This window comes from Nomascus leucogenys, chromosome 18 (genome assembly GCF_006542625.1).
Source record: "Nomascus leucogenys isolate Asia chromosome 18, Asia_NLE_v1, whole genome shotgun sequence".
Lineage (NCBI taxonomy): Eukaryota > Metazoa > Chordata > Mammalia > Primates > Hylobatidae > Nomascus > Nomascus leucogenys.
In genome coordinates this window covers 98,791,583-98,815,824 of record NC_044398.1, presented here as the reverse complement: position 1 = coordinate 98,815,824, position 24,242 = coordinate 98,791,583, and the positions used below count along the sequence as shown (strand labels likewise).

General features: G+C 61.8%; 1 protein-coding gene across 2 annotated transcripts; it reads left to right on the top strand.

Moving 5' to 3' along the window:
* Nucleotides 1–797: 797 nt before the first annotated feature.
* Nucleotides 798–24,133, top strand: GLIS2 (GLIS family zinc finger 2). 2 transcript variants are annotated; one of them, XM_030799122.1, is made up of 7 exons: nucleotides 798–842; nucleotides 16,782–17,020; nucleotides 17,886–18,058; nucleotides 19,347–19,523; nucleotides 19,606–19,739; nucleotides 19,831–19,949; nucleotides 21,278–24,133. In XM_030799122.1, the coding sequence occupies exons 2-7, from the start codon at nucleotides 16,849–16,851 to the stop codon at nucleotides 22,075–22,077; spliced, it is 1,575 nt and encodes a 524-aa protein (XP_030654982.1). In that variant the 5' UTR covers nucleotides 798–842; nucleotides 16,782–16,848; the 3' UTR covers nucleotides 22,078–24,133. The 2 variants fall into 2 exon arrangements, with proteins under 2 accessions (XP_030654982.1, XP_003269271.1); XM_003269223.3 differs by lacking the exon at nucleotides 798–842 and having other exon boundaries at nucleotides 16,483–17,020.
* The last annotated feature ends 109 nt before the right edge of the window (nucleotides 24,134–24,242 follow it).

Below are 24,242 nucleotides of genomic sequence, written 5' to 3'. Positions count from 1 at the left end.
CGCCTTCCCCGCCGCCCGGGGCCGCAGGGGGGCCTGGCCAAGGTGACCCCGCCGGAAGAGGCGAGGGGTCCCCGCCCGCTCCGCCGCCGCGACCTCCTCCATCTTCCCGGTCTGCGGGGCTTTTCCTCCAGGCCCGCGCGCCCGGCCCCCTCCCCGGGCTTCCCCGAGGGCGGGACGTCTCGGGCTCCCCCGCCCCCCCCAGGCCACCTCCCGGCCGTGTCCTAGCGCTGCCCTCGGGCCGGGGGCGGGGCCGCGGGGGGGGGGTGGCGTGAGGATGGGGCCGAGGAGGACGCGCGCGGCTTGGCGCCCCCCTTCCCTCTCCCACCCCTCCCTCCCGGTGCCCGCTCCCCGCGGCCGCGCCGCCCTCCCTTCCCCCTCCCTCGGCCCAGCGCCGGCTCCCGCCGCCCCCTCCCTCGACGCGCACGCCCCGCCTGGCAGCTGGCGCCCCGGGCCTGGGGCCGCAGCGGTGAGAGGGGTTTTGCTGGGAGGGCGGGAGCGAGCGAGCGAGCGAGGGGAGGGGTGGAGGCCGCCCCCCGCGCCCCTCCTCCTCGCCCTCCTCCGCGGCCGCCGGGCCCTCCTCCCGCCTCCTCCCTCCTCCCGCCCGCCCGCCCGCCCTCCCTCTAAGACATCCCCGCACGGCCCGGCCGCCGCGGCCACCTTCCCTGCCCGAGCTGCAGATGTGGCGGAGCGGCCGGGCGCCGGGCGGCCGTGCCAGGGGAGCCCGCGCCCCGTGAGCCTCGCGCCCCGGCCCCCGCCCGCCCCGGCCCCTCCCCCGCTCGGCTCCCCGCGCGCCCCGACCGCCGGAGCCCACAGCCCGGATCCCGACCGCCCCCGCCGCTGAGGTAGGAAGCCCCCCGGGCGTCGCGCCGTGGGGACCGGGCCGGGGCGGGAGTGGGGGCGCGCCTGTCGCGCTGGGGCTGTGGGGCCCGAGGGTCGCCTCTCCCGCTCGCGTCCGCGCCCCGGGCCATTGTGAGCCCTCGCCGAGGCCCCCGCGTTCGCTCGCTCGCTGGCTCGCGCGCTCCCTCCCTCGCCGGCTCCCCGGCCGGGTCCCTCGAGCTCTCGGTCTTTCTTCTCCCTCCTTCCCTCCCTCCGTCTGGAGGCCCGGCCGAGCAGCGCCTGGGCCCGGGGCGAGCGCAAACTTCAGCTGGGAAGTTGGGCAGCCGCGGTGAGGGGCGTGCGGCGAGGTGAGAGGGGGTCACCCGGAGCTTGGGCATGAAGTTGTCCCGGGCAGCCGCCCCTCCTCTCGGCCGCGCCGGGGCTGCTTCTAGGAAGGGCTTTGGAAGGTGCCTCCTCCCTTGGCCGGGAAAGTCTCCCTCCTGCTGCCCCTCGCAAGCCCGGGTCCTTCCTTGGATGTCGGGAAGGGGCGTCCCTGGGGGGTCAGGACTGGGAGTTTGGGACAAGTCCGGCACTTGTTACTCCCCTGCGGTCTGGGTGGACGCAGGCGAGGGGCCTGGCAGGGAGGAGATGGCAGGGGGGTCCATACTCGCCGGAGGGCGGGTCTGGAGCGGATGGAGGAGGGGGCGAGGCAGGTGCATCCCGAGGGAGGAGATGCACGCACAGCTTCCCCGCTGGCCCCCTGGGATGGGGCTGGAATCCAGGCTGGCACCTGGAGGCCTTGGCATGCTGCCCTGCCCAGCAGGGTACTTGGGCCACAGCAGGGCAGCGTGCAGCCTGTCTGCCTGTCCAGGAGGGCCCGCCCAGCCTGGCCGGAGGGTGGCCGGGAAGCAATGGTTTCAAGGAGTTGCCCAGCCCTGCCCTGGGGCCTGGGAAGCTGGAAGGGATGCTGGGAGGGGCCCTGGGCCCCCAGCCATCACAGCCCAGGATCTTGGCTCTGGAGGGAACGCTTGACACTGAGGGGGCAGCCAGGCCGGCTGGGGACCTGGCCAAGGCCTGGGCTTGGTCTGGGCCATGGAAAGGGCCTGGGCCATGGTTCTCGGAGGCTGGCACTCTGGTTAGTAGGCCGCCATCCTGCGTGTCCTGGCATCCTGGAGGGAAGGTGGGGCCAGCCTGTGGCTGGGGAGGAAGCCCAGAGACACTGTGCTTCAGAGGGCCTTCCAGCCCCCTGGCTCAGGGGAGGGGAAACTGGCCCCTTGGGTCACCCCTCCCCAAGCCCCATTCTGGTGCCACAGTGCCACAGCTGTCCAGGCCCAACCCACACACCCCTCCCGGGTGACCTCGGACCTCCCCCTCTGCTTCTGCTTCTCCCCAGAGCCCAGGCTGGGCCTCCTAGCTGGCCTGGCCTGCACAGGAGGAGGGGCTGCACCTGGGAGGCCCCTCCCGGGACACCCTTTGCCAAGCTCCAGCCTGGCCCATTTTACCGCCCACCTCCAGCTCAACTTGGCCCTGTCTGCAGCCAGCCAAGCAGGAGACAGTGCTAGGGACTTGGGATGGTGTTTTGGGGGGTGTGCGGACCCCTTGGAAGCAACCCTGTTTTTCTTAGCCTTTTCTCCTCCCCCCTCCTTTCCAGAGCTGCCATTAGCGCTGACCCCCTGACCCCCTGTGCCTGCCCGCCCTTCCCTGTCTGTGACCTTTGACCTTTGGTGTTAAATCCCTCCAGCTGGGGCTCTTCGGCCCCTGAGTGACCCTGGCCCAGGCCCCCTGGGGAGTTCTCTCCTTGCTCCTGGCTCTCTACACAGGGACACCTGCCAGTCCCTCCCTCACCAATGGGGAGGGGGTGCCCTGGGAAGCCAGACAGTGAGTCACCCCACTTCCAGGCACTGCTGCTTTTGGGGTCAGTGGCTTCTGGGGATTGGCTGGAGCCCAGTCACAGCCTGGAGGGTGACCGGGGAAAGCCCCTGGCCTGGGAGTCTCCTGCCCTGGGTTCAAGTCTTGGCTCCACCACTAACTTCCAGTGGTCCTTGGGTCAGGCTCCTCCCCTCTCCCGGCCTTGTCTATGAAACCAAGGGGTCAGACCAGGTGAGCTCCCAGAGTCCATGAGAAGCCTGGGTGGAGGGGCGTCGGGGGAGGAGAGAGGGTGTAAATCCAACAAAAGCCAACTCTCAATTATCCGAGGGTGGAGCCCGGATGAATAACTGGATGCCACAGACATCCCAAAACCTCATTGCAAACAATCGTGTGAACTGCGTCCCCCCAAAGCTTTTGTTTCTGAGAAACCCAGCTGCGCCTGGGTAGCCACAGCGATTTCTTCCCCCGCCTGAACTCCCCTTGCAGGGAGGACGAGTAGAGGGCTGAGAGTGAACAGGCCGGAGGGAAGACAAAGGTCTCCCAGGGCCCCTTCTCGGGGCCTGGAGGAAGGCCTGGACCCCATTTCCAAGGCCCCCACTCTCCCGTCCACCCTCCTTCCCGTCCTGGCCTTGGCCCCGGGCGGGCGGTGGGAGTGTCTTCTCGCTACCTAATCCTCTCAGGGTCCGGGCAGCCGTAGAGGGGGAAGAATGTGTTTTCCCGGCAACAATTTCCCATGTGTATTTCTAGCCACCCGCTGCACTCGCCTGGAATCTGAATTCCCCTCTTGGACCAGGGGGTGAGGGCCAGTGCTGGCCAGGGTTTGGGGCAATCTCTGGATGAGGGAGGGTGGCGACAGCTGTGACTGGGGGACCAGATGTGGAGCTCTTGTGGGGCATCTGGGGGGGGCTCCTGGGGAGGCAGTTTTGGGGGTCACCTGGCCTGCCCCCCAGCCCCAGAGGCTGCCTCCGAAGGTTCCTGCCTCTAAGGGGAGGCCCATGAGGCTCCGGCACCTAAGGAGGAAATGGATTCCATGGGAGAGGCCTTGTGCTGGGTGGAATTGGGGCGGGGGTGGCTGCAGAGAAAAGTGTCCCCTGAATCCCTTCCTCTTCTCAGGGCTATAATTGTTACTTTATTTCACAGCAGGTGACCGAGGCCACAGGGGAACCCCGGAAAATCCTGGGTGGTCTTCCTCTCACCCAGATAAATGCCCTTCTCAGGGGTAGGGGGCATCCCCAGCTTGGCGGGGCTGTGTATTGAGCAGTAAGAGACTCTCTCCTTGCTGGCTAGGGGGTCTCTGGGACCAGCCGAAAGATGCTCTCCACCCTCTGCCTAAGTTGCCTCCCTTCCCAGGGGCTGTGAAAAGGTCCACAGAGATGGGTTGAGGATGTGTGTCTGGGGGTTCACGTCTCTGGGAACGCTCGCCCTGCCCAGGCTGCTGCCAGCCCTGGGTGTGGGGACCGCAGCCCTAGTGAGCCTCCCGGGACACATCTGCCTCTCAGTGGTTTCTGAGGTGGCCGCCTCCGCCCCACCCTGGTGAATTCTAAGTCAGGCGTGGCTGGGGGCAGGGACTCCGCGCTTCCAACGAGCACCTCTAGTACTCTGCTGGGGGGCCAGGGTGGAGGGCACTGCTTTGATCCCAGGGACTGGACAGGGATCATGGTGATGATGGTGGCGGGGTCTGAAGGGCACAGTCTGGAGGAGACCCAGTTTTCTCTCCTGGCTCCTGCTTAGCCCCTGGGTGAGGCTGGGCAGGCACAGAGGCCAGGTACTCGCCTTCCACTCCCCGGCTCCCCCAGATGGGCTAGAGGATTCTGGTTAGCTGGTGGCCAGGCTAAGTGGGCCTGGGGGGCATGGAGATGGGAAGTGATTCCAGCTGAGGGGTGGGGGCTTCCCATCTGCTCCAGCGGCCCCTGCTGGGGGGCGGGTGACTTGGGCTCCTCGTGCCCTTTGTCTTCGGTGCCTGAGAGGCCAGGTAGTGCCCACCGCAGGGAGGGGCCGGCCCGTGAGTGTCACATGTGCGTGCACACGGACTCCAGCCTTGGCAGATGGCTGCCAGGGAAGGGATGGAGACCCAGCCCTGGCCCCTTCCTCCAGTCATGGCCAAGGGCGGGTGGGAAGCCAGCAGAGGCCCCAGGAGACCGCTGAGTGGACTGAGTCAGCCCCCGGCCGGGAGCCTCTGGAAAACAGTCCTGCCCTTCACATGGAGGGTCCCCACCGCTGGCACAGCACGCTCCCAAGGCAGCCTCGCTGGGACCCTGGGAGCCAAGAGGTCATCGGAGGCTGGTGGGGGGAAACTGAGGCTCTGAGACATTTGAGGGTTTGGCCCGAGGTCACTCCCAATCAGGGAAGAACAGAGGGAAACTGGAGTCTGGGGCTGCCTGGCCCTGACCCCTGAAATGTCGGTTCAGCCTGGGCATCCCCCCAGCTCCACTCCTGCCCCCACGTCCACTTCAAGGGCATGATGGGGACCGATGTGTCTGGAAGAAGCCTCTCCCCTTCCCTGCATCGTCTGCCTGGGGCTGTCTAGCAAGTCCCGGCCTGCCTGGGCCAGTTCTCCCCTGGGCCACTCCCGCCTTCATCCAGAGCCCCCATTCCCCACCCCAACTTCCAGGCAGACTGACTCTGAGCTGGGATGTCCCCTCCCCGAAAGGCTGTAGGGGCCTCCATTCTCCTCCCTATTCTGAAGTCCCCCCAACCCTGTGCTGGTGCTCATCTCCCTGCCAGCCCCGGCCTCCCCCAGCACCCCCCAGAGCACCTAGTGGTCACCCTGCTTGGTTCTAGGGACGCTGGGCCCCAAGGGCCTGGAGCCACCGTGCCTGGCAGATCCTGCCGGTGGGTGTTCCCCTTTGGAAGGAAAAGGACCTCGATGGCTTTGGAGGCTGTCCCCGGCTTCTGGACTTGCTTTCTTCCAGAGTAGGTGAGCGGAGAGGGGCGGGTGGCTGAGGAGGAGGGCATGGGCTGGAGTCCGGTGTGTGCAGTGCCCTGCTGGGCCTGATCTTGCCCAGCTGTCTGAGGCTGGGGGCCAGGGCTGGGCGGGCGTGGCAGGAGATGGAGCTGGGGGGGTATCTGGGCCCTTCCCGCCATCCCAGCTGGCCAGGGTGGTTCCTGGGGGCCACCCCACCCTTGTCCAGCTCTGTTCCTCGGTCCCTTGCCTGGGACAGGGAGAAAGAGGCATCTGTGTCAGGAGGACCAGCCCCTCCTTCTAGCCTTGACCTTGGGCAAGTCACATTCCTCTTTGGGCATGAACCCCCCCATACCTACCCCTCCCCTCCTCACCTGGGGGTAAGGGCGGGAATGTCTGTCGAGTGAATGAATACATGAATGAGATGGACTCATTCGCGGAGTGCCAGGTGTTGGGATATGTGAAGGGCAGGTGCCACTGTGCCACGTAAGGTGAGTGGTTGGGGTTGTTGGAGCTTCGGTTGTCCTCTCAGCAGGCCCCTCCTATGGATGGGGAAACTCAGGCCTAGTTTTCTCATTCTGGGTTCCCTGCCCCACTGCCCAGTTCACTCTGGTGGAAGGGGTGGGCTCCATGCCAGGGGCCTTGGGAACTGGGGCAGGGGTCTGCCAGTGAGGCCTTCTCTTCAGTAGACACAGTGGGTCTGGAGCTGCCCGGCATCCCAGATGTATCCCGGCCCACTCCTAGGCTCTCTTCTTGGAAGGAGGCTCTGGATGCCAGGGCCAGTGGGGGCCCTGGGGCTGAAGGTCGGGGCTGTGCACACCACACTGTGCACAGGTGACATTGTGGCTTCAGTGATGCATTGGCAAGGACTTGGACCCGGGACAGCCTGCCTCCAGCAGGGGTGGACAGAGGCAGGTCTTTGCCCAGCAGGCCCTCGGGTACCTGGACCCACAGCCCGTGTGCAGCTCCAGAGACCGAGGTTGAGGAGGGTGAACCAGGGAGCACTTGGAGGAGGCGGCAGAAGGGGATGGTGGCTGGAGGAGAACAGGGGGGCATGGATGGTGGTGAGGGAGGAGCTGGTGCCTGGGAGCATCAGGTTCCCAGGGGGCAGGGGATCCTGAGGAAGGGGGGTGCCAAAGGAGAGGGCCTGGGGCAGGAGGCTCTGGGCTGAGAGAGCAGGTGGCACTCTTCTGTGTAGGGTACTCTGTGGCTCCCCAGTGCCCTCTAGGTTCTGTCCCAGCCTCTCTGAGGGGCCGCTTTCTCTCCTGCCTCCTCCTTTACTTCGTGACTGGCAGGGTCACTGCAGATTTGCCAGGCCATGCGTCTGGTCCTCTGCGGCATTGGGCTTTGGGGTCTGCAGGCGAACCCAGCTGTGCCCCTTGCTGGCTCTGCGACAGTGGCAGGTTTCCCCACATGGAAAATGGGAAAAATGGCATCTGTTCGCGGGGTCATCAGGGCGATGGACCATGTGCAGCGGGCATGCTGACTGGGCGCCGGCCCACAGGGCTCCCACCACCCCAAGGCTCTTCACCCCATGTCCATGAGGCTGACTCGGATCTGTGCCCGACCCCCTGCAGGAGCAGCGCCCCGACACTGTTTCTCCCACCCCACCTTGGTCGGGGCACCCTCAAGGTCCGGCTCGATCTAGCAGGGCCTGGCGTTGGAATGCATGAATGCGTGGTTGGAGAACCGAGGCAGGAGGGCAGGCCAAGGTCCACCGCCCGCCTTACCCACTCCTGCTCTGGGAGTTGGCGGGTGCCGTTCCCAGTGGACCTGCTACCTGGCCCCGGGCAGGGGAGGCGTGGATCACGGGCATGCCCCCCACCCCCCAGGACTTAGGAGCTCCTTGTGGGATCTGCCTGCAGCCAGGCGTGGCTTGGGAGGCGTGGTGTTTCCTTCCCTCTGGGAACCGGGCCTCATCTCTGCTCTCCCCCATAAGCCAAGGCTCCTGAGTCCTGGCCCTGACACTGGGGCAAGGGGTTACTGTCATGTCCTGTGTGTGCCACATTTGTGCACAGGTGTCTGTACATCCGGGGGTGCTGTGGGGGCCTGTTCACGTCCTGTGCGACACTGGCCCATCCCTTTGCTGGCCCCAGATAGCTCTGGCTAGGTCTGCTGAGAATGGCAGTGCTGCCTGGCAGGGCCTGGGCTGTCTGTGCCCCAGCCTTGCTGGGCGTGCATCCCTGTCTCGCTCCCTGGTGCCAGCCCCTCCCAGGGATTTGGGTGGCAGGGCCCAGTGCTCTGGTCCCCTCCCCTCCCAGCCTGGGTGGGTGGGCAGGTGTGGGGGCTGCGGGGCGGGCTTTCCTCTGGCTGGGGCCCAGGTGCAGGCGGTGCTCATAGCTCCAAGCACCCCCCCAAAGCTGGGCAGACAGGAAAATACCAGACATAGTTGTGCAAAGGTGCAGCAGCGGGCAGGCAGCAGGGGGTGGAGGCCGCTGCAGCAGGGGCCCTGAGCCACCAGGATGGGGAGGCCTCTGTGCCAGGCCGGCCCTGCAGCTGGACTGCCATGGCCATCTGTGTTAGTGTGCGTGTGTGTGCCGGGGCTCCCGGAGCCCGGTGTCACCCTCCCTGCTGGCGCTGGAGAAGGAAGTGCTTCTGGTGGGGCATCTCCTAGGAAGCCCGGGCTGGTGCGGGGCAGGGAAGCCCTCCGGCCCGTCTTCCAGCTTCAGCTCTGCCTGAATTATCTGGGTGACCTTGGCAGGCCCAAGTTGCTGTGCAGGGCACCCCCAGCCTAGGGCTGGAAACAAGAATCCTCTGGGTTACCAGTAGCTGGCACCTTCTTTATGGCAGGCATGGGGACAAGGCCCTCCCTTGCAGGATGCCCTGATTCCCAGGAACCATTGCCGTGGTTCCTGTGTTACCTACAAGGAAACCAAGGCTCAGAGACAGCAGGGCCCTTCTGAGTTCCCACAGCCAGGGGTGGCACAGGGGGCTGTAACCAGGCAGCCTGGCCCTGGGGCACACTCTGTGAACACGCAGAAACAAGATCCCTGGCACGTCCCATCTTCAGGTGCTTTCCCGAGGACCCCATGGCAGAGAGCAGAGGTCAGCCCTGGCTGGGTCACCTGGGGCCCCTTGTGTTCCCACCTGGGCGGGGGGCGGGGGCTCTGCCCTCCCAAAAGGTCTGGGGGTGCTGGCTGAGTGCCCCGTCTTGGGAGGGGGAGGTGCTGCCTACTGAGCTGAAGGTTCCCAGGGACGATGAACCCCCCACTCTTCCAGGAAGTGCTGCCTGCCCTGGCCCCTCTCCTGGGATCTGCTGGGCCAGGCCTCAGGATAAGCTCCTCCCTCCCCAGCCCTGGGAGGAGGCCTCTCTGCGGCCAGCTCCTTCCAGGGTTGATCAGGCCTCCCCGGGGCCTTCTAGTGCTCTTTCTTTGATGCAGTTGGGCTCTGGAAGGTGGTTAGGGCCAGCTGTGGTCACTCCCCAGGATCGAAGAAGCCTGAGGTTCTTTGAGGGGCATAGGCTTGTTTAGGGGGCATGTTAGCTGGCAGGCGGCAGAGCCCAAGTTCTCCTGGTTCGGGGTGAGACTGCAGTGGTGTAGAGGGGATGGCCAGTCCCCACTCAGCTGCCCTCACAGCGGTAGACGGGCCAAAGGCTGTGGACTCATGCACACTGGCGACAATTCATTCAGCACGTTTTATTAAGCACCTACTATGTGCCAGGCTCTGTTCTCCGTGCTGAACGTTACGGACGAATGAGAAGCACTCAATAATGATTGGATGTGCAGCACTGCATTGGTTTCTCCCTGAAACCCAACATGGGGGTCCTGTATAATCCCATTTGGGATGAGGGGGATGAGGCTCAGACTGAAGAGATGCAGAGGGAGCAGCAGAGCCAGGTGGGGCCCCAGGTTTCGTGCCCGGTTCTGCTGCCTGGTCAGGAAGGGGGGGCCCTGAGAGGACGAGGCTTCCTGCCTGGGGCCCCCAGCAGGCCCTGCCCCTGCCCTCCAGCCCCTGCTGCTGGGCGGCCAAGGAGGGTGGAGCTCTTGGCCAGAGCAGGGAGCCGCAGCTGGTTCCCAGGAATTCGGGGCTGTGGGGCCGTTTGCTTTGGCAGCAGATCTGCCCTCGGCTCTCCAAGCCTCCTGGTAGGCCCCCCACCCCAGCCAGCCCCTCCAGCGCCCACCCACTGCCTGCTCTGCTGTCCCTCCTAGCCCCACGAGTCCCTGAGCGGGGAGGGGGTACCAAGCCTGAGCCCCTGGCATAGGAAGGGCCAATGGTGAACATGGCTTCTGGACTTACCTGGGGTTGAAACCCAACTCTGCCATGGACAAGCTGTGTGACCTTGGATGGGTCCCTTCACTCCCCTGAGCCTCAGTTTTTGCATCCATAAAATGGGGATGAAGCAGCACCTGCCTTCACAGGAGAGGCATGCCTGTCCGCACCTGGCTGTGGATACTGTCCTCATGCTGCTTGCCCGTGGCTTCCAGTTGTGGGTTTGTCACCTACTTGTGCAGCCTGGGCTGGATGCTTCCCCCTTCAGCCCTCAGTTTCCCCATCTGTAAGACCAGAGTGCTGAAGTGATGGTTCCAGTAATAGACTCAGGGACACCCACAGACCAGGGCTTCGCTGACTGGTTCAGGAGTGACCAGGGACTCACTTCCTCTTTCTGTTAAATTAGAAGACCATGGGCTGGGCGTGGTGGCTCCTGCCTGTAATCCTAGCACTTTGGGAGGCAGAGACAGGAGGATGGCTTGAGTCCAGGAGTTTGAGACCAGCCTGGATGACACAGTGAGACCCCCATCTCTGCAAAATAAAAAAGTTTAAAAATTAGCTGGGTGTGGTGATGGTGCACCTGTGGTCCTAGCTACTCTGCAGGCTGAGGCAGGAGGATCTCTTAAGCCTAGGCTGCAGTTAGCTATGATCACGCCGCTGCACTCCAGCCTGGGAGACAGAGCAAGACTCTGTGTCTTAAAAAAAAAAAAAAAGGCCAGGCTTGGTGGCTCACGCCTGTAATCCCAGCACTTTGGGAGGCCGAGGCGGGCGGATCACGAGGTCAGGAGATTGAGACCATCCTGGCTAATACATGGTGAAACCCTGTCTGTACTAAAAAAATACAAGAAAAAAAATTAGCCAGGCATGGTGGTGGGTGCCTGTAGTCCCAGCTACTCAGGAGGCTGAGGCAGGAGAATGCCGTGAACCTGGGAGGCAGAGCTTGCGGTGAGCGGAGATTGCGCCTCAGCACTCCAGCCTGGGCGACAGAGCGAGACTCCATCTCAAAAAACAACAACAATAACAAAAAACAAAGGTGACCACGTAGACTTCTGAGAGATGCATCTTGAGGCCTTGTCCTCAAGTCCTCAGCTAAATGGCCACTGCTGACCGAAAGGGCACTCGCAGGACACTGCAAGGCAAGGGGTGTTCCTCACATTGCCCTTGACAAAACTGCCACGCTGGTCACTCACCTGACCCCATGCTGCTGGGAGCGGGGCAGGGATGCAGCCCCATCTTACAGAGGACCCGCTTCCTTTTGCAAAGAGACCAAGTGGTTCTCAGGGTGGGTGCACACAGCCCCCCAGTGCACCCTGCACCTCCACAGGCCCAGGGCCTGCCAGCCACCCTCCCCGAAGCAGGAAAGGAGGAGCTTTTTTTGTTGTTTTTTGAGACAGGCTGGAGTGCAGTGGTGTGATCTCGGCTTACTGCAGCCTCAAACTTCCCAGGCTCAGGCGATCCTCCCACCTCAGCCTCCCGAGTAGCTGGACCACAGGTCCCTGCTTCCACGCCCAGCTATTTTTTTTTTTTTTTCCAAGATGGAGTCTCGCTCCGTCGCCCACGCTGGAGTGCAGTGGTGCGATCTCAGCTCACTGCAACTTCCGCCTCCCTGGTTCAAGTGATTCTCCTGTCTCAGCCTCCCGGGTAGCTGGAATTACAGACACCCGCCACCAGGCCCGGCTAATTTTTGTATTTTTAGTAGAGACAGGGTTTCGCCGTGTTGGCCAGGCTGGTCTGGAACTCCTGACCTCAGGTGATCCGCCCTCGGCCTCCCAAAGTGCTGGGATTACAGGCATGAGCCACTGCGCCTGGCCACCCAGCTGATTTTTGTATTTCAAACGGGATTTTTCCATGTTGTCCAGGCTGGTGTAGACCTCCTGCACTCAAGGGATTCTCTTGCCTCGGCCTCCCAATGTGCTGGGCTTACAGGCGTCAGCCACCGCGCCTGGCCTAGAAGGAGCTTTATTCACAGCAGGACTCCAGCCAGCTCCCTATTAGCCTAGTGATCTCAAGCCTCAGTTTCCCCATCTGTGAGACCGGGAAAACGACGGCAGCTACTGCCAGGCAGGGTTGTAGAGGGCTCAGTGAATCCATGGACAGATGGGCCTGACACGTGGTCAGTACCTAATGGTCCTTTACCCCCTCTGGTGTATGACCCACCCCAGGCCAAGGGGCCCTGGAAGAGACTGTCTTTTCCGGGCCTTAGTTTCCCTGAGTGTGCTGGGTCGCCCCGTGCCTTCCAGTAGGGAGGGTGGGGACAGTGGCCGGCCCCGCCTGCCGGGGCGGGATCCTTGGCTACCTGGCCTGGCCGGGGACTGCGGGCGGGGGGCCGGGTGGCTCCGCCAGCGCAGCAGCTGGGGGCCGTCTGCTCGGGCTGCGGGCGGGCACACAATAGCAGCCATTGTCTCGGCCGGGGTGGCGGGGGGCCCGCCCAGCCCACCCTCCGGGTGACCCCCGCTCTGGGGGGGTGGGAAGGGCCGGGCGCGGTCCCCCGAAGCCCCCGCCGCCCCGGTGGTCCCCGCGGCCGCCCCCGCGCGCTTCCTCCCTCGCCGCAGCCGCTTCCTCCCGCTAGCCCCGCTCTAATTAGTTCCTTTTGCAGCTGGAGGAGCCGCGCAGCGGCCGGTTCCGCGACCACCGCGGCGGCCCCCACCCCCCACCGACACCCCCAGCCCTCGCCCCAACCCCTGGGCCCTTGCGTGTGGGGGCGCTGCCGTGGGCGCATCCCGGGTTGGGTGCTCGAGAGACGCGGCCCTGGGCTCTATGCACCCTCCACGCTGCGCCGTCCCACCAAGGGGGAAACTGAGGCACGGAAGGCTCCAACAGGAGGCGCAGAGGGGCGTGGGGCCGGCGGGCCTTGCGATGCGCCCGGGGAGCATCCACAGGGTGCCCCCACCTGACCGAGAGCCGGCTCCTGCCCTCGGGACCCCGCAGTACCCCGGGCCTCCGGCTGAGCTTGTCCAGAGCAGGCTGTCGGCCTCACGCTGGGGAGAGCCACGGCCACCCGCTCATGGGCACTCACTCAGGGTTCCCAGGTTGCAGGCCCGCTGCTCCCCGCTCTGGGCCTCCGAGGCTTTCAGGAGAGCAGGAACCTGGCTCTCGCCTGCCCCCTTCACCCAGCCGGGAACAAAGCACAGAGCAGAGCCCAGAACTGGCTGCTGCCGGTCGGGGCGGGGGTGGAAGGGGAGGCTTTAAGGCTGGCCAAGGTCAGGACTGAAGCAGGGTCACTGACCGTCTCCCCTCTGGGGTGGGGCCTCCATAGGAAGAAAAACTCTGGGTGGGGAGGGCCTGGAACGGGGATGCTGGGAGGTGTAGCGCTGGGGGCAGCTCCTTCCTTTCCCGGGGGCGGGGACCCAGGCCCTGTGCCGGGGTCTGGCCTGCATTGGAATGAACCCCTGCCTCCCTGGCAGGACCCAGTGGCAGGAATTGTGTGGGGGTGCCCCTGGGGACTGGGCCTGCTGATGAAGGGGGGGCATTGGAGTCCTCCCTCCGGCTTTGGGCCGTGTGGCTGGCCCCACCTGGGGAGACAGGCTCCTCCAGGGGAAGTGTCCCCTGCAGGCCCTAAGAACAAGGTGACTCAGGGCCCCTGGCTCCCCCGAGTCCCCATCTGTCCTGGGAAGGCAGTGGGGCAGGTGCCAAAGGATGTTGCTTGGGCAGCGCTGCCAGTTGAGTGTCCCCGTCAGCTGGAATTCCCAGTTCCCAAACCATCCTGCCCTTGTGGTCCCCTTCTCCGGAAGGGTGGGGGTGGGGGTGAGGACAGAGGCTGTGGTGAGGCCTGTGGCCCTGGGCCAGCCAAGGGACCAGGCCACCAGCCCTTCCTGGCTCCTGAATTCTTCATCAGCATAAATATTTACTTCCTTCCTCCCCATCCAGGCTCCCAGCACAGAGGAGCTTCGGGGAGGCTGGACTGCGCCTGTGTCTAAAAATAAACAGGTAGCAGGACGATAGACACACAGATAGACAGATGGAACTGGCAGGGGTTCAGGCAGAGGGCAACTCCCTGTCCAGCCAGAGAAATGGTGGAGGGGACCCTGGTCCATCCATCACTGTCACCCACCCACCTGCTAGCGGGGGTGTGGTCCCTACCCCACCGCATCCCTGGGAGCCTCTGGCCCGTGCATGGCCTGGGAGGCAAATTCAAACAATCTGACGGCTCCAACAGGGGTGAGTCGCAGACCTAGGTCCCACGGCCCTGACTAGGTCCCCTGACTCTGATGATGCAGCCTTGGGAGAGGTGGGCAGCCTCCCTGTGCTGAGACCCCTGTATCAGCCATGTTGGGGTGGGGTCTTGGGATGTGTCCCTAGAAGCAGAGGATCTCCAGTGAAGGGGGGACCGTTTTATGCCCTACTTGCTTGGAGAGTCAGGGCAGAAGGGGATGACGTGGGAGCTGCCTTCCTGTCCTGCCCTGTGGACAGCATCGGGGCAGCTCTCCCCACTCACAGGCCATGCTAGCCCCCAGGGAAACACACAGGGGCATATCCAAAGTATTTCACCATGTAGTAGTTATGTCCACCATGGCTGCCCTTTGGTATTGAGTAAAGACCCCAATACCGCGAAAGACGGGATCTCACAGTGTGATTGTGTGGCAGTTAGATTTTCAAGCTGTAATAATCCCAGTGAACAAACGCAAGGAAATGTCGTGTTTAACCACGCAGGAAAAGACTGGTGCTCTGAATGTGAAGTTTGGGTTTAGAATGAAGCGTTGACCTTGTTCTTGGGTTGGTGGATACTGTTAAATCATTTGCATGTGAGGAAAATTACACCAGGTGGGGCGAGGTGGCTCACACCTGTAATCCCAGCACTTTGGGAGGCCGAGGCGGGCAGATCACCTGAGGTAAGGAGTTTGAGACCAGCCTGGCCAACATGGTGAAACCCTGTCGCTACTAAAAATAGAAAAATTAGCTGGGTGTGATGGTGTACGCCTGTAATCCCAGCAACTCGGGAGGCTGAGGCAGGAGAATCGCTTGAACTCGGGAGGCAGAGGTTGCAGTGAGCCCAGATCGCGCCACTGCACTCCAGCCTGGGTGACTGACAAACTCCATTTCCAAAAAGAAAACGAAAATTAAACCAGTGAGAAATTCTAAGAAAAATGATGAAAATTACAGCATGGGAAGTTATACCAAAATAATATCTCCAGTAAAAAATAATTTCTACATATTTATATGTTAACGCCCAGATAGAGCTGGTCAACTCCACCAACCCTGCCCCAGCCGGCCGGGCCAGGCCACAATCCCCAGCTGCCCCCTGGTGGCAGCCCAGTGCCCTGGGGCTCCCTGGCTTGCGATGCCTCTCCTCTAGGCCTCTGCAGGGAGGGAGGTGGGGCCCCTGGCTGTGCCCACTTCCTCGGTTTGCCTGGTGCGAGTTCCTTGGAGGTGAGCGTGGCTGCCTGCTGGCCATTTCAGAGGATGCTCCTTGCCCCCTGGCCTGGTTCTAGATCTTTGGGGTCAAACAGGGTGGCAGTCCAGAGCATGGCTCCTGCTCTATTAGAAATGGCTGTTAGGACTCGGCTAGCCAGTTCCTGGGAGATCTGGCTTCAGGCCTTGAATCTTGTTGGGAACAGGCCCCCCCAAAATCTGACTGTAAACTAGCCCCAAAACTGGCCATAAATAAAATCTCTGCAGCGCTATGACATGCTCATCATGGCCATGACGCCCACGCTGGAAGGTTGTAGGTTTATCAGAATGAGGGCAAGGAACACCTGGCCCACCCGGGGCGGAAAAACCGCTTAAAAGTGTTTTTTTGTTTGTTTGTTTTTTTGAGACAAAGTCTTGCTCAGTCGCCCAGGCTGGAGTGCAGTGGTGCGATCTCAGCTCACTGCAAGCTCTGCCTCCCGGGTTCATGCCATTCTCCTGCCTCAGCCTCCCAAGTAGCTGGGACTATAGGCGCCTGCCACCACACCTGGCTAATTTTTTTGTTGTTGTTATTTAGTAGAGATGGGGTTTCACCATGTTAGCCAGGATGGTCTCCATCTCCTGACCTCGTGATCCCCCTGCCTCGGCCTCCCAAAGTGCTGGGATTACAGGCATGAGCTACCGCGCCCAGCCAAAGGCGTTCTTAAACCACAAACAATAGCATGAGCGATCTGTCCCTTAAGGACACGCTCCTGCTGCAGATAACTAGCCAGACTCATCCCTTTATTTCCCATAAGGAATACTTTTAGTTAGTCTATAATCTATAGAAACTATGCTTATCACTGGCTTGCTGTCAATAAATACGTGGGTAAATCTCCGTTAGAGGCTCTCAGCTCTGAAGGCTGTGAGACCCCTGATTTCCCACCCTACACCGCTATATTTGTGTGTGTGTGTCTTTAATTCCTCTAGCGCTACTGGATTAGAGTCTCCCGACTGAGCTGGTCTTGGCAAGTCTGATAGTTCTTCCACTTCTGAGCTCTGCGATCTGAGGCGATGCCTCTAAGAGACTCAGTTTTGCCAAGTGTGGTGGCTCAGGCAGGTAATCCCAGCGTTTTGGGAGGCCAAGGCAGGAGGATTGCTTGAGGCCAGGAGTTCGAGATCAGTTTGGGCAACACGGCAAGACCCCATCTCTACCAAAAAAAAAAAAAATTTTTTTTTTTTAATTAGCCAGTAGTGGTGCCTGCCTGTAGTCCCAGCTACCAGGGAGGCTGAGGTGGGAGGATCGCTTGAGCCTAGGAGGTCGAAGTTGCAGTGAGCTATGATTGTGCCACTTGCACTCCAGCCTGAGTGACAGAGCGAGACCCTGTCAGCAAATAAATAAAATTCAGTTTCATGGCAAAATGGAGAACATGAGCTTTGTCTTCCCCAAGAGACTCATGGGAAGCGGATGTGGAATCTCTGAGGAGGCTGTTGGCTCTCCCCCCATGATAGCTGCCAGTCAGGTCGCTCGGAGGGTCTCCCTACCCAGGAGACAACCTCACACTGCCCCCTGCTCCTGCTCCTGTTAGACTGTCATGAGTGCAGCCCGAGGAGAAGCCTGGGGTCTCAGTGCCACAGCACAGCTCCTGTCCTTCCCCAGATTCCTGCGTGAAGACTAGCTGGGAGCCCACTGCCTGCTGCCACCTCCAACTCCAGCCCCCCTCACCATGCACTCCCTGGACGAGCCGCTTGACCTGAAGCTGAGTATCACCAAGCTCCGGGCGGCGAGAGAGAAGCGGGAGAGGACGCTGGGTGTGGTCCGGCCCCGTGCTCTGCACAGGGAGCTGGGCCTGGTGGATGACAGCCCCACACCTGGCTCTCCAGGCTCCCCGCCCTCAGGTACTGGCCCTGGGCAGGGCAGGGGGACTCAGCCCTGATCCAGCCATGGTGACAGAGAGAATGGCCAAGTGTGTCCATCAGCATGTAGCTGCAGCCCCTCTTGGCTTGCGGTTCATGGGAAGCCCACACGCTTGTCCTTCCATCCGCCCAGCAGTGTATGCCTGGAGGGAGGTGGGAGCTCCAACACCCAGCTCACGTGGCTAGCACACGATGCAAACTGAGGCCTCTGGGCAGATCTGGAACAGCTGGTTGGGCAACCAGGCATTCAGAAGGAGTGGCAGTGGTCCCAGGACCTGCACCGTGGGCTGTGGGGTGGTGCAGCTGGCCAACCTGGGCAGTAGAGGCTGGGTCTGAGCCCAGCAGGTGGCTCTCAGAGATTCCCAGTGCTCGGGCCTAGGGTGGCGTGCACCACTTCTGCCCTGCCCCCAAGAGCAGATTCACCCGAAAACCAGATTCACCGCTTGTCCGAAGGGGAAGGCTATGGGAGCAGCCCAGCCTGAACCTGCCACTTTACAGAAGGAAGCACTGAGGCAGGAAGGGGCCTGGGAAAAGCTAGAAAGGTTCCTACCTGCCCGTCTGACAGGGACCCAGGGGCCCTGGGTTCGTGCTGTTCTGTTATTAACCCTGTCTGCCAGACCATTCCCGTCTGTAAAGCGGGCACTTCCTCCTCCCGGCTCACGGGGGCTCAGAGGTGGTGGGTGGTGTCACACACCTGTCAGCTCCACAGGCTGCTCCTCAGATTCGTGTGATCTGGGGGCATGGCTGGTGTCTGCTCCTAAGGTCACAGTGGGGGTTCGGAGGCAGGAGGACCTGGCCCACCGGGACTCTATGCTCCAGCACTCTCTGAATTGTGCCTCTCCCTTAGGCTTCCTGCTGAACTCTAAGTTCCCTGAGAAGGTGGAGGGACGCTTTTCAGCAGCCCCTCTTGTGGACCTCAGCTTGTCACCACCATCTGGGCTGGACTCCCCCAATGGCAGTAGCTCGCTGTCCCCTGAGCGCCAGGGCAATGGTGACCTGCCTCCAGTGCCCAGTGCCTCGGTAAGGAGGGATGAGAGTTCCAGAGAGAGGGTTTCCTGGGGTTGCCATGACAAAGTACCCCAACACTGAGTGGTTGAAAACAACAGACATGTTACCCTCATGATTCCGGAGGCTGCAGTCTACCTGGAAGGCTCTAGGGGAGAACCTTCCCTGCCTCTCTCCTGCCTTCTGGCAGCTTCTGGCAATGCCTGGCACTGTAGCCTGGTAGCTGCTTCACTCCAGGCTCTGCCCTGTCTTCACACGGTCTTTGTCCCCCTGTGTCCGAATCTCTCTCTGCTTTCTCTTATAAAGACACCAGTCATGGCCGGGCATGGTGGCTCACACCTGTAACCCCAGCACTTTAGGAGGCCGAAGTGGGAAGATCGCTTGAGCCCAGGAGTTCAAAACTAGCCTGGGCAACATAGCAAGACCCCATCTCTATTTATTTATTTATTTATTTTTTGAGACAGAGTCTTGCTCCACTGCCCAGGCTGGAGTGCAGTGGCCTGGATCTCAGCTCGCTGCAACCTCTGCCTCCCGGGTTCAAGCGATTCTCCTGCCTCAGCCTCCCAAGCTGGGACTACAGGTACATACCACCACACCTGGCTGATTTTGTATTTTCAGTAGGGACGGGGTTTCACCATGTTGGTCAGGCTGATCTTGAACTCCTGACCTCAAGTGATCTGCCCATCTCGGCCTCCCAAAGTTCTGGCATTACAGGTGTGAGCCACTGTGCCCGTTTTTTTTTTGTTTTTTTTTTTAACAGGGTCTAGCTCTGTCACCCAGGCTGGAGTGCAGTGGCATGATCTCGGCTCACTGCAACCTCTGCCTCCCAGGTTCAAGCAATTCTACTGCCTCAGCCTCCCAAATAGCTGAGATTACAGGCATGTGCCACCAGGCCTGGCTAATTTTTGTATTTTTAGCAGAATTGGGGTTTCACCATATTGGCCAGGCTGATCTTGAACTCCTGACCTCAAGTGATCCGCCCACCTCAGCCTCCCAAAGCACTGGGATTACAGGCGTGAGCCACCGCACCTGGCTATGTATTTTTTTTTTAATTAAGAAAATAAAAATTAAAAAAAGGTAGCAGTCACTGGATGTCGGGCCCACCCTAATCTAGTGTTACCTCATGTTAACTTGATCACATCTGCAAAGACCCTAGTTCCAAATAAGGCCGCATGCACAGGTAGGGGCTGGGGAGAAGAGGACCTGAATGTCTCTGTTTGGGGACACCATTCAGTCCACTACAGATGGGACAGGGGCGCTCCAGGCCAGCGGGACCTTGACTAACCCTCCCTTCGCACCCCAGGACTTCCAGCCACTGCGCTATTTGGATGGTGTCCCCAGCTCCTTCCAGTTCTTCCTGCCCCTCGGCTCCGGGGGGGCCCTGCACCTGCCTGCCTCCTCCTTCCTTACCCCTCCCAAGGACAAGTGCCTCTCGCCAGACCTGCCCCTGCCCAAGCAGCTGGTGTGTCGCTGGGCCAAGGTGAGTGGGGGCCAGGAAGAGTGGTGTGGAGTCTGGGGCAGATCACCCCGCATGGGCTCACAACACTTCCCATCCCCCGCAGTGTAACCAGCTCTTTGAGCTCCTGCAAGACCTGGTGGACCACGTCAACGATTACCATGTCAAGCCCGAGAAGGACGCGGGGTACTGCTGCCACTGGGAAGGCTGCGCTCGCCATGGCCGAGGCTTCAACGCCAGGTGAGGCGGGGGAGAGAGGGGTAGAGGGAGGTAGAGGGAGGACTGGGGTCTCCAGTGAGCTGAGCCACGCCCCCTGCCCTCCCTGGAGCAGGTACAAGATGCTCATCCACATCCGCACACACACCAACGAGAAGCCGCACCGCTGTCCGACCTGCAGCAAGAGCTTCTCCCGCCTGGAGAACCTGAAGATCCACAACCGGTCGCACACAGGTAAGAGGCTGGGGCCAGGCGGCTTGGCCCATGAAGGGGGCGCTCAGCTGAGACCGGCTGGGCAGGTCCCCGGGGGGAGGGGACTGTAAGTAAGTCCCTGGCCTCAGAGATAAGGGTTGACCTCATCACCCAGGGGTCGCTTTTCCAATGCAGTTTGCTGGGGGAAGCATCCCCTGAGGGTCAGACCCCCCACCCAGCACCTGCTCTTGGAGCACCAATGCCATTTCCTGGGTCCCGTGGGTATCATCTGACTAATGCCACCTCTGTGATCGCAGAGGCCAGGTCCGCTTCACTCGACTACAGCCCAGGCCCATAGCAGGACAGCTCTGGCTGTTGGAGCCACAGACATAATTTTACATTTCCCAATCGCTGCATAAAAAACAGCAAAAAGAAATGGGTGAAATTAATTGTAATATGGTTGGTTGACCCCAGTACATCCAATGTGTTATCAATTCGATATTAAAGACAAATCGGTGAGATGTGGAAGTTCTTCATTTCATGACAAAGCCTCAAGGAACTGATGTGTATGTTTTTTCCTGGTGTTTATTTCACCCTGGCAGCACATCTCCAGGTGAAGAGCCATGTATCAGGAGGTCAGTCACTACATGTGGCCCCCTGCTCTGGCCAGGGCAGCAGCAGATGCCTGGTGAACCTTCAGCCATTTGTTGAGTGAGGGCAGTGGCACCGAGGCAGCACTCCCTGTGGCCAAGCCCACGCTGGGCGCCTTGTGCCAGGATGTGATCTCCAAGGCCATGGTGTCTTTTTTTCTTGAGACAGACTCACTCTGTCACCCAGGCTGGAGTGCACTGGCATGATCTCGGCTCGCTGCAACCTCCGCCTCCCAGGTTCAAGTGATTCTCCTGCCTCAGCCTCTGAGGTAGCTGGGATTACAGGCACCCGCCACCACACCCAGCTAGTTTTTGTATTTTTAGTAGAGATGAGGTCTCACCATGTTGGCCCTGCTGGTCTGGAACTCCTGGCCTCAAGTGATCTGCCTGCCTTGGCCTCCCAAAGTGCTGAAATTATAGGAGTGAGCCACCGGGCCCGGCCTCCAAAGCCATGTTCTGCTGCTGAAAGGCACACCCTCTGTAGCAGAGGGTGCAGGGCGAGGCCAGGCAGAGCTGGAGTCAACCAGGCTGGGTTTTCAGCCTCTGTGCCCTGCGTGGGGGTAGATCTCATGCCACATGCCGGGGATGCCCCCTGCCCCCAGAATTGGGGCATCTGTGCTCCCAGGGAGTGCTTGGCCTGGGGGAATGTTGAGTGCCTGGGGTGAGACCCAGGAAGGGGAGAGACCCCTCACGGCGGCACTGCACTGCACCACCCTGTAGGTGAGAAGCCCTACGTCTGCCCCTACGAGGGCTGCAACAAGCGCTATTCCAACTCCAGTGACCGCTTTAAGCACACGCGCACCCACTACGTGGACAAGCCCTACTACTGCAAGATGCCCGGCTGCCACAAGCGCTACACGGACCCCAGCTCACTGCGCAAGCACATCAAGGCCCACGGCCACTTCGTGTCCCACGAGCAGCAAGAGCTCCTACAGCTGCGCCCACCCCCCAAGCCACCACTGCCAACCCCCGACGGCAGCCCCTATGTCAGTGGGGCCCAGATCATCATCCCCAACCCAGCTGCCCTCTTTGGAGGCTCTGGCCTGCCCGGCCTGCCCCTACCCCTGGCCCCCGGCCCCCTCGACCTCAGTGCCCTGGCCTGTGGCAATGGTGCGGGCAGTGGGGGTGGGGGGGGCATGGGCCCTGGGCTGCCAGGCCCCGTCCTGCCTCTCAATCTGGCCAAGAACCCGCTGCTGCCCTCGCCCTTTGGGGCTGGCGGACTGGGCTTGCCTGTGGTCTCCCTCCTCGCTGGCGCCGCTGGTGGCAAGGCCGAGGGGGAGAAGGGGCGTGGGTCGGTGCCCACCAGGGCCCTGGGCGTGGAGGGCCGCAAGACGCCCCTCGAAAGGACGGAGAGCAGCTGCTCCCGGCCAAGCCCCGATGGACTCCCCCTGCTGCCAGGCACCGTGCTGGACCTGTCCACGGGCGTCAACTCAGCCGCCAGCAGCCCAGAGGCGTTGGCCCCTGGCTGGGTGGTCATCCCGCCGGGCTCGGTGCTGCTCAAACCGGCTGTGGTGAACTGAGCCCACCCTACGGACAGCTGTGGTGGCCCCGCCGGCAGCTCCCGGCACTGCCCCCGACGAACAGAAACTCTTCTGTGAAATAGCAATAATGTCCTACTGCCCAGGCAGCCCCAGCCCACCGGGAGCAAGGTTGGTGCTAGGTCATTCATGGCTGGCCTCCCAGCCCCTGGGTGGGGACCTGGCCTGTCATGCAGGGAGAGCTGTGCTCCTGGGTGCTGAAGCCTCGCTCCTGTTTGTCCCCCACGACCTGGCCCTCAGCTTCTGAGAGGCTTTCCCCTGCCCGACCTCCTCCCGTTTCCCTCTCCCACCCTGGCACCTCCCTCACCTAGTGACCACCCAGGGCAAGTTGCCCTCTCCCAGCAGAGGGGGTGGCATCTGCCATTCCTGCTGGCACCAGGCTCCCCCTTCCTGAGAGGAGCCCCTAGGGACCAGAGGCCTGCCCTTCCCTCCTAGGCTTACCCAGCCCCTGCCCTGGGGGCTCCTTGGACCCCTTTCCCTCTGACCCTGCCTCCAGAGGGAAAGCAAGACAGATGCGGGCCCCTGCAAAGCCCCAGGTAGAAGCATGCCCCCCAGGACAAGGCGCCTCCCAGTTAGAGGGAGGCCCGCTCTGCAGCCACCCTCCTCACCCCAGGCCAGGCCCACAGTACCAGATGGGATAGCTGGCCACTCCACCCCTGCACCCCAGGGTCTCCTCCCTCTACCTTTTGGGGCACCCTGGAAGCGTGGGGAGCAGGTCTGAGGGCCCCTGAGCTGGCAAGGGGAGGTGCCAGGCCAGCTATGGTGTCAGGATACTGAGTGGCCTGGGCCCTGGCTCAGGGAGCATGTGGGGCCAGGCCCAGTGCCCCGTCTTCCTCCTTCCACCCCTGCTGGGTCTGGCCTGGGCAGTGCCCCCTGCGGAGGCCTTTGGGTCCTTGGTCCTGTACCAGGAAGGGGAGGCTGGCTGGGGACGACCGACCACAGGCTGGGACAGCTCCTGGTCTGGGGGCTCCAAGTGACAGCTTGCAGGGGAGGGGGCTCCCAGTCAGTGCTGTGTTGAGAGCTTTCTGGAGGCTGTGGACTGAAGGCATTGAGGGAAGCAGTGGCTGGAGGAGGGTGCTGGACTCATGACACATTGCTTCCTCTGGCTTTTCCCTGCTGGGCCGCTTTCTCAGAGGCATTTCTTCACCCCTAACACCTAGCGGGCCCCCCCAGGTTCTGTGCCACTCAGAGGAACCCTGGCAGGGGCCAGAACCACTTAAGGGTGGTGCTGGAGGGCCTTGTGCCCCAGTCCCATCCCAGGACGCCCTGGGGGATGGGCGCAGCCATGCGCCTCCCATCTGGGGCCTCTCCCTGCTCCCTCTCCCACCTGGCAGCTGGGAGTTCTGCCTTCTAGGGCTGCCCTGTCACCAGGCCTCTGAGTGGCCAAGCCCTTCCACCTTCCCATCTGTAGAACGAGGCAGCTGCCCAGACAGCCTTGGGGTCCTTAGTGGCCCTGCAGTTCCTCTGGCAGCTCTGCTGACCCCACCCTCTCCCAGACTGCCCTTCTGTCCCAGAGGGGTCACCCTGACCCGGCCCACCTTGCCACTGGGCTTTGGACTCCAGCCCTAACGGCCCAGCCGCACTGGCTCTGCCCCTCGAAGGGGCTATGAGCAAGGTAGGAGGGAGCTGGTCTCCTTTCTGCGGGCCCTACCCAGGCCCTGAGCAGCCCCCACCCCTGTGAGGGCCCCAGGCCTTAAGTCCCTGGCGGGCTCATGGGTTTGCGACTTGAGCAGAGCGGAGGAACAGGGCACTGGAAGGCCGACGAGCTCAGCGTGCGACTCGGTGACGGACCAGGCTCGGCAGGGCCAGTGTACTTTTTGTGGTTGTCATTGGTTTGTTGTTGCACATTCCAGGATGTCAGTATTTTAACAGGTTCTAAGTGCCTTTCTATTGTAGCTTATGTTTTTCCTCCTCTTGGCTCCATTGCTGTTAGCATAGAGTTTTAAAAAAAAAAGAGATAAGCTAATGACTATAACAATATATTCCTCCATGGGAGAGGAAGTTTATAAAGAAACAATAAAAGTGAGTTGCAAAGATGGCTTGTATGTCGTGGATGTGCCAGGAACCCGGCCCTGACATGAGGCCACCACTGCCCTGAGCCCCTGCAGGCCTGATCCGGGCTTTCTCCCCAACCCTGCAGGTGTTCC